The sequence below is a fragment of the Nansenia antarctica genome (assembly GCF_963989245.1).
Source record: "Nansenia antarctica genome assembly, chromosome: 14".
Taxonomy (NCBI): Eukaryota; Metazoa; Chordata; class Actinopteri; order Argentiniformes; family Microstomatidae; genus Nansenia; species Nansenia antarctica.
In genome coordinates this window covers 5,834,482-5,844,481 of record NC_137684.1, presented here as the reverse complement: position 1 = coordinate 5,844,481, position 10,000 = coordinate 5,834,482, and the positions used below count along the sequence as shown (strand labels likewise).

The 10,000-nt window shown below is 47.3% G+C and overlaps 1 protein-coding gene across 1 annotated transcript in view; it reads right to left on the bottom strand.

The window, feature by feature from the left end:
* The window catches only part of LOC308169793 (cGMP-inhibited 3',5'-cyclic phosphodiesterase 3A-like), a gene marked incomplete at both ends in the record, with an annotated part of 130,385 nt that overhangs the window by 20,672 nt on the left and 99,713 nt on the right, over positions 1-10,000 (bottom strand). The window contains one exon of the mRNA XM_080544540.1: positions 7,381-7,580. Within this exon, the coding sequence (XP_080400666.1) occupies positions 7,381-7,580 (200 nt within the window). The remainder of the gene's footprint in view (positions 1-7,380; positions 7,581-10,000) is intronic.

Sequence of the window (10,000 nt, the reverse complement as noted above, 5' to 3'; positions counted from 1 at the left end):
AAAGGGGGAAAAAAGAAAGAAACAAGTTTCGATTTGTCTGATGTCTATCAAGGGGCCGCGTTCCAGGGGTGAGTGAAGGAGAAGGGGAGGCTCACTCCCTCTGACAGAGTGTATGTAGGATGAAAGGGACGACTAAAAATACACTTCTTCACCGTAGAACGGTGTGATGTGACATCAGGGGATCAAGCCTGTCCCCCAGGCGTCTAAGTACCGTCGCTCTGTGAGAGAGATCTGAGACGCAGGCGGTTTACCTAATGTTTCGTCACATACTCTTCGAAAAATCCTAAGAATCACTCCCCGCCTCACTCCCCGCCTCTCTCTCCCCTGTCTGTCTGTACAGACTACTGGGGGGTAATATAGGCCACTTGGCAGAGCGGGAGGTCATCTATCGTCTTAACACTTTCCCAGCAAATTCACACACGACATTAAACACATTATTCCAGGAGGGAACGATTTGAAACACACTTTAGCACCTTTTTCTTTTCTTTTTAACACACACCCATGCACACGTACATACATACATACACGCACACACACACATACACAAACACAGACACAAAGACACACACACACACCCACACACACAATAGTGAAAACGTTTTTGTTTGTTGTTTGTAGCTCTGCCAAAGAATTGGAAATAATCCATTTCACAGCCTCTGCCTTTGATGTTTCACTAGTTGGCAGAAGTTGTCAAAAGCACTTTATTGGTTTCCTACTGTGTTGTCTACACATTAAAAAGACGCTTCGCAGATGCCTAAGGAAAAATACTCGTTAATGAACTTTATGAATGCCCTCATTAACACAAATGCATCAATACATTTCAACATAAACAACAACAACAACGCAAATCAGAAACAGTCATTGTATTGAACTGCTTTAGTTAATTGACTAATTAGAGACGCCTGCAAGAGAATGTGGAGCCCACGTTGTTTTAGATTGATGTCAAGAGTGTGGATTTATCTTACACCATAACAATCCATTCATTCCATTGCATCATAAGCTGTCGTGAAAATGTGAGACCATTGAGGAAATGTTACTTGTTTATCTGCATATCAATAGACTGTTTATGAACCTATAAGTTTAACTCTACCATGTTCCAAAGTTCAGAACTCTGATGCTGTCCATTTGATCTTCCTGAGAAATCACATCCAGCCTGACATGAAAGTAACCCTGAGGACACCAAAACCCTCTCAGAACCCTCTCAGAACCCTCTCAGAACCCTCTCAGAACCCTCTCAGAACCCTCTCAGAACCCTCTCAGAACCATCTCAGAACCATCTCAGAACCATCTCAGAACCATCTCAGAACCCCCTCAGAACCCTCTCAGAACCCCCTCAGAACCACCTCAGAACCCTCTCAGAACCCTGTCAGAACCCTCTCAGAATCCCCTTTAGAACCACCTCAGAAACCTCTCAGCTGTTCGCAGCTGTTCTCCACAGCTCTCCCCTGCATCCCCCTACAGACCAACTTCAACAGGGTCAGACCGTAAGGGTGGTTCCAATTAAAATACCTCACCCCAAATGTTCTCGAACCTGCAGCTCTAGTGCAGGAAATGCCTGCAGTGAAAGCATGGTGTCACAGCGCACACAAAGCCCTGCAGTGTGTTTATCTCGTTCATGATCAATTGGTTCTTGTGCACTTTCAGAGCCTTACAGAGCCGTCGTACCCACCCTCCCTAATGAACCAGAGGCCTCTAACAAAGAGAGCGCTGTTGTGTTTGCGTGGTCAGGTCAGCCCAGTAGTGTGTATAATGCCTAGCAGGTGTGGGAATATAAAATAGTTTTGATAGTTTGGCGGGGGAACAGTTAGTACATTATTGGACAGGGGGGTCCAGGCGGTTGGCTAAAAATGTTTTTGCTCTTAATGAAAGTTGAGTAACTGGATGGCTTCTCCTTTTCTGCCTGTACAGCAAAAACGGTACTGTACCAAACTGAGCCTTCGGAGATAATGTGAAAGGACTGCAGTCAGTCAAGTATTTCAAGAGATGATACCCAGACAAAATACCTCTTTTCAGCCAACAATAACTAAGTTGTCTCAGTTAATGCTGTACCTCTGTACTGATGTTGTTGTAAACGGTGAATATTTGTAATTGATGATACTGATGATGATACTGTTGTTTTTATATATACTGTATACATGTATTCACACTCACCAAACACTTTATTAGCAACAGGTGGTGTAATGGTGTGGGGAATATTTTATTGGCACACTTTGGGCCCGGCCCATTAATACCAATCAATCATCGCTTGGATCCCACAGCCCATGTGTGTATTGTTGCTGAGCATGTGCATCTCTTCATGGCCACAATGTACCCATCTTCTAACGGCTACCTCCAGCATGATAACGCACCATGTCACAAAGCAAAGGTTGCCCCAATTGGTTTCAGGAACATGACGATGAGTTCAGTGTTCTTCTGTGACCTCTGAATCAAACAGAACACCTTTGGGATGTGGTGGAACGGGAGATTCACAGCTTGAAAGTGCACCAGAAAAAAATCTTGCAGGAATTGCGTGATGCAATCATGTCATCATGGACCAGAATCTCAAAGGAATGTTTCCAACAACATCTTGTGGAATCAATGGCATGAAGAGGTTTGGAGGAGTTATGAATACAATACCTCATAAAGTGTAACTCTTTCTATTTTCAAACACATTTTCTTTCGGACAATAAATTGTTAGTGACGTTGAATATACAGAAAGAAGAAAGGCATCTGAAAGAAGAAAACGCCTCTCTTCCTCTCAAACCCCCTGCACTCACACACTCTCACGCACAAGGCTTCTGGCATCCTGAAACATGAACCTAAATCAAGGTCATTATCCTCCGATAGGAAATATAAATTGCCCTGTTGTCTGTAATTTCTCAGAAGTTCCGTCGTTTTGCTTATCTTAATGTTCCGAGGCATGCAATAAGCTGTGATTGGCCTCTCCCTGCTCCCCCTGCTCCCCTCTCTTCTGCAGTTTGCCCCGGCATTTTACACTCGGCAACTCAGCAGGTTGACAAATTACCATTGGTCGGGAGCCCAAACGAACAGGGCCCATGCCATGATAAACATTGCAGCCATTATTTTCTTCCAGTAATCTACCTACTCTGGGCCCAGATGTTGCGAAGATAACAACAGCATAGCCGGGTACAGTGAGGGAAAAGGTATGCCACTGAATCAGATAATCAGGCATGATGATGTGCCTATGACTTTGAAGTTGGCGTTAGTTCAGCTTAGCGCTGTACGTCACTGAAAGCTGACATGATGGAAAAATCGCGGAAAAAGACCTACATGCTCTTATCATAATTAAGATCCGACAGATTGGATGGTGAGGAGTGCGTATAATGTTTTAGAAGCCGTGAGTTCTTTCCATCCTCTCTCAATCCCATCTCGGCCCCTCCTCCACCCTTACTACAATAGCTCCCGAGAGATCACTTCTTTGTCTTATTTGTCTCCCACAACTTATAGTCTTATTTGTTTTCCCACAGCTCTCCCACTCACTTGTCCAATTGTCTCACTTACGTCTTATAACTATTGTCACTTTAGTAACTTGACTTATCTTGCCTATTGCCTTATTTGTCTCTGTGCTGCAACGTCAAGGAACCGAAGCCTACGAATTTGACTCTCTTAAGAGTAATGTGTCATCTGACGTAACAATAAGACTTCAACTTCAACTTCAACTTAAATAAATACATTTTAAAAATCATCGGCACAAGGAAAGTGCCTTGCAGAACCCCACTCTAGGAAAGTACCTTAAAGGACCCCACTCAAGACAAATGAAGCTCTTTAGGACAAACTCAGTCTCCCCAGAAGGGCCCTTGGAGGTCCAGTAAACACAGGAGAGAAGTTCAGTCCTCCACCAGAGCGCCTGTGTTTAGCTTCCTGCCAGTGTCAGGCTGATTTTGGGCAGCTGGGACCCCGTGTGTTTACATCCTCCTCCTGAACGGCGGCGCTCGCCTGACGCAGGACAGGCCCAGGTGTTTGTTTAGCCTCACGCCGTCACCCCGTGGTCACACACACACGTGGACCAGCCTGGGTGCGGGTGGGTGCTGGGAGGACCAGGCTAGCCGACAGGGCTTTTGTGTACAGAACCTGGGTCCGGTGTCATTACTGTGATAGAGCTTGTTATGGTATCACACTGTCTCTGTGCAAACATACCCAAACAAACCTCTGAGCCCAACTGAGTCATCTGTAAAGAGGGGAGAAAACAAAGCAGATAAATGAGTCGAAGCGCTTAAAGTCTCTCTCTCTCTCTCTCTCTCTCTCTCTTAGCCAGCAGAGGTAGTACTGGCGTGGATCTTCACCTTGTGATGTGCTCCATTAGTGCGAAGTCTCTGTTGTCGTATGGTGCTCTCTGGGGTTGTGTGGATGCTAGGCTAGAGAGCTCCATTAGTCTCTGCTGGAGGCCTTTAGCCGCCCCGTCTGAAGCAGCGCAGACCATAAATACTGTAAGGCAGGTGAGCACTCTGACCTGCCGCGTAAGTAGAGCAGCTCGCTGAGTGCTTTTATTTTAGCGGGGCAACCGGCCTCACCTGCACCAGCAGATTTTTGCAGGTGCTGCACTTCCTAAGTGGTTAGCAGAGAGTGCGTCATGCGCTCTAACACACACACACACACACACACACACACACACGGGGGCACACACACACACACGCACACACAGGGGCACACACATGGGCACACACACACACACTAAAGGTAACCTCAGTTCAAACCAGCATCGACATGACCTCCAAAGAAAGCGACACAGTCTGTTTTAGACTTCTCATGCGTGTCTCTTAGAAACTTAAGTTATTCCGAAACATGAATAATTGAGGCTCCTGCGTCCAATTCCCGATTTCAATTGAATTCCCAACGCAGCGTTTTAAAAATAAAACCAGCGCCCAGGGTAACAAACAAACACAGCTCTCTCCGTACGGTGGCGGTTGTCATCCCCCGTTTTCTACGGGCCTCCCTCCGCCGGCCCCGCTACGCTTGCGGACTCCGGCGTTCCCGTGCATGTGATTCCTCCGCAGCGGACCGGAGGTTGCCAGGAAGCATCTGTGTTTACACACAAACGTAAGCCTCCGTCAGAGAGGCCTTTCGTGTCCGTGTCATGAAGGAGATGAGGGGGAAAAGGGAGACGGGGAGGATGGAACACGACAGGGGCCTTTTCTTCTGTCGAGGTGAATGTTTCAGGGACAGTTGGAGGATGGAGGGTCGGTCATCAATTATTCCCAGCGCGCATCACACGTCTTCAACATGCCCTGTGCACACCCCGAGTAGACCACACACGCATACGCGCAAGCGCACGCACACACACACACACACACACACGCACACACACACACACACACACACACACACACACGCACATACACATACACACGCACATACACACACACACACACACAGTCGGTTACTCACACGCATACACATGCACGCCCACACATGCACACACACACACACACACACACACACACACACACACACACACACAGTATCAGTGTGTACAGTATCTTCCGTGTGTGATACGTGTTATATCAGCTGGTGTTAAGTGTACACACAATACAGTAACTACAGTTCAACCCCAAACACGAGTAGGCCACACACACACACTCTCACACACGCACTCTCGCATATACACACACACACACACACACAGTTGGTTACTCACACGCATATACATGTGTGCGCACACACACACACACACACATGCATGCGTGCATACACACACACACGCGCACGTGCATACACACACACACACACTCTCACACACACACACATAGTCAGCATAAGCTGAGTCATACAGTATCTTCCATGTGTGATACGTGTTATATCAGCTGGTGATAAGTGTACACACATAAACAATACAGTATCTACAGTTCAACCCCACACAGACCAAATCACAACCACTAAGTGTTTACTTACTGGAAGCACAAAGAACAGACTGTAACTGTATCACTGTGAATGACGCCACAGTATGGATCTGAGTCACATGTGACAGCAGCTGGTGACAGCGGGAACAAGTCAGCAAACAATCAAAATGTTCCGAGTTTTATTACGAAAAATGTAAATAAATGTCAACGTTGACACACTCGCTAGACAACTAACACAGCTTGTTTTGTGAGCCCACTAACAATGTAACATTGTCTTATAGTTAACTAGGTAGTAGTGTGGATTACTCACCGAATCAATTGCATTGCAATGTTTTGGCTTGCCTAGCGAGTGTGTCATTGATTTTCAACAACGTTGACATTTATTTAAATTTTTCTGAATAAAAGTCGGAAACATTTGGTCGGTTGCCGACTTGTTCCTGCTTTCACCAGCTGCTGTCACACATGGAACCATGAAGATGTACAGTACCGTACACTCTCAATGTGGAATAGATTTACAGTTGGAAAGATTAACAACAAAAAGATAAAGATAAAGCATAAAGTATGTTGGCCTTGGGTGTCTGTGTCAGATGGTTTTGGTCTCCAACCCTAAACCCGTATCTGTCCCATCTCAATACAGAGCTGCTTCTATACACAGAGCTCATTCTATACACGCTCAAGTTTGCCAAGACCCCCAGCAAGACACCATAAACACACATACTGTATGCACGCGCAGGCACACAGGCACGCACACACCAACACATCGGTGCACACACACCAACACACATACACACACACACTCCGACACGCACAGACCAGCACATACACACACACACACACACCGACACGCACAGACCAGCACATACACACACACACACACACCGACACGCACAGACCAGCACATACACACACACACACACACACACATACACACAAACAAAATCCCTAGTGCACACAAACACATGCCCTTACATACAGGTAGTGTATCACATACACACAGACTGCAGCCATCCGTGCCGTACAGCATCTCAGGATGGCCAGCAGCGAGGCGCGGAGGGGCGTGTCCTCTGTGCTTTAGTGCTCCAGGTTCATGTCTTTACCTCAGGGGTGTGGCGTCTGTGTGCCTCACATGGGACATACAGTACTATACGGTCCATTTCCGTGACCGATGTGAATATACAACTTCATCCATGCTGACGTACATGGTACGACAGACCACATGGGACATACAGTACTATATGAACTCCAGGATCCCACCATTGGGATTCCAGGATTCCAGATTCCATTTCCACTTTCAGCAATAAAAGAAGACATCTATTGTAACATCTTGTGAAACTTGAGAGAGAGAGAACAAGAGAGAGAGAGAGGGGAGAGGCGGGAGAGAAAGAAAGAGAGAGAGAGGAGCGGAGGAAGAGAGAGAGAGAGAGAGAGAGAGACAGAGAGGCAGAGAGAGAAAGAGAGATAGAAGGATAGAGAGAGAGAGGCTGAGGGGAGAGAGAGAGAAAGAGAGAGCAAGATAGAGAGGCAGAAGAAGAGAGAGAGCAACCCCCCCCCCCGCACAGAGGAGTGGTGTGATGTGTTCAGGTACCTGCAGGTGAGGGTTTCGTGGAAGGGTTTGATGCTGGCGCTGCGGTCCCGGCACACCGGGCCAGGCTCGATGGTGGGCAGGCCCGTGGCGGAGGTGGTGGTGGTCCACGTGGACGAGATCCTCCTCAGAAGCCCCGGGTGGAGGCTCCGCCTCAGACGCTACACACACACACACACACACACACACACACACACACACACACATACATACATATACACATACAGACACACACACACACACACAGACAGACACACACACACACACATACATATACACACACACACACATACACATACACATAAACACACACACACACACAATGCATTCATGTATTATGCGACTTGATGTCAAATCAAATCAAATAAAACTTTATTTGTATAGCGCATTCCTCACAAAACGTGTGACACAAAATATGATTATGCCACTTGAAACAGCAGACTCCCATGGTAAGCAGGCTTGTATAAAAATATAGAAGATAAGATATTAAAATGTTTCAAACAAGCAGCATATTCCTATTCAACACATTTCGCAGACACATACCAGCTCTATTGTGTCTCAATCCAGCCCGATGCTGTCTGACACAATATAAAGTTCTCAGCCAGAATCGGATGGATAGCATAGAAAATAGTATTAATGACTTTGGTGTGATCCCAAAATCCTCACCACGGAATAAGTGATGCAATAAGGGATTTAAACTAGTTAATTTTCCACGATTGGAAACGCTCTCTTTCTTGCTCCATACATAAAGATGAGAAGAGAGACTTAGCAGGGTGAGCTGTGAGGTGCGTGCAGCAGCTGGGCTTCTCCATTGGAGGTTGGGGTTCATTGTTGTCGACCGTGTGTCTCTTTACAAAGATGATGCCTTTACCGGGACTCTCTCACTTTCTCTCTCTCTCTTCTTTTTTTTCCCCTCTCTTTTCTCTCTTTCTGTCTCTCCCATCCCCCACTCTCTCTCTCTCTCCACTCTCCACCCCCACTCTCTCTCTCCACCCCCACTCTCTCTCTCCACCCCACTCTCTCTCTCCACCCCCCCTCTCTCTCTCCACCCCACTCTCTCTCTCCACCCCCCCTCTCTCTCCCCCATACCTCTCTCTCTCTCCACCCCCACTCTCTCTCTCTCTCTCCACCCCCACTCTCTCTCTCCACCCAACTCTCTCTCTCCACCCCCACTCTCTCTCTCCACCCCCCCTCTCTCTCCCCCATACCTCTCTCTCTCTCTCTCCACCCCCACTCACTCTCTCTCTCTCTCCCCCCCCCCCCCCCCCCTCATCCCTTCTGCAGTTCTCAGTGTGCCTCCCAGTGGCCTTGGCCATCTGTTAGGTGGCACGCTGCAGCTTGGCAGAGCGAGGTGGTAAGTGTGGCGGTCTCTACGCTGAGCCTCCTGCAGTGTGACCCAGAATCCTGCCTGGTGGTCCCAGAACCCTGAATGAGTCCATTCACCGACCGGCCCGGCACCACGGAGGGGCTGGTTGGGGGGGGGGGGGGGGGGGGGGGGGGAAGGCGGGGAGATATGGGGAGAACCTGAATTTGTGCCCCATCAGTTTTGTGAATTTGCGCCCCCTTCGTTTTGTGACACTAAAAATGGTTGATCTATCTGAAACTTAGTCTTAGTCATCAAGTTGCTTTGATCCGCTCCACAAATTGTTAGCTGTCAAGATCCCCTCATTGCACCTCCAGAAACAACGGTGATTTGATTGGCTGAGGCTGGACTCTAGTAGGAAGACGCCAATCTGAAGTCGCTGCTTGTCGGCCAGTCTGATGTGAGCCAGCCACTGACTGACAGGAAGCAGGAAGCCAGGTGCCTGGGGTGAAGGTGTTATCACCTCCCTAATGAAATAGCCAGCTAACTATTAACATATATACTTTGGTATTATGTTTTGAGTTTAATAGTTGGAGTCGTTTATTTGCGATGTCATTGAAATGCGCTCTCTCTCTAGCGGCCCAGTAGACAGTTATGGCTGCAAACACATTGGCCGCGTTCGTAAATTAGCTCTGAGAGCGCAGGAGGGTCCACGTGACAGCCTCTTGTCCAATCAAATGACTTGGTCCCTTTTTGATGTTGAACCCAGTGTTGCGCTCGGGCGAATTTACGAACGCGGCCATTGTATGTCGCCGTATGACCAATTACCCAACCGTGTGTTATGACCAAGGTCAAAGTGATTGTTTTTCATGGAAATTGTTTGTTTTGCTCAAATAATTGTACCCCCCTCAGAAATGTCTTGTGCCCCCTTAGTTCCGTTCCCTGCAGCCATGCCTGTTGCTTGGCTTGAGTCTGACTCTGAGCTTGTCAGCTTTCAATATTTATTTATCTTTAAAGTTGCAGTCTGGGATTCAGACAACAAAGTGGTCGTCTTCCCACCACTTGTTTGGTAAACAGCTGAGGGATGAGACTGGAGTAACCACGCTGCATCTCATAGACAGGGACATGGATGCAAGGACCGAACATCCATGAAGATCAACATTCACTGAAGCAAAAACAACTACATTGTTTACAAACAATGGAGTTAAACAAGCTTATACTGTATTTTGGGTTCTGATGGGGGTAAGGGAGGCAATTAGATAAGTAATATTCTTCAAG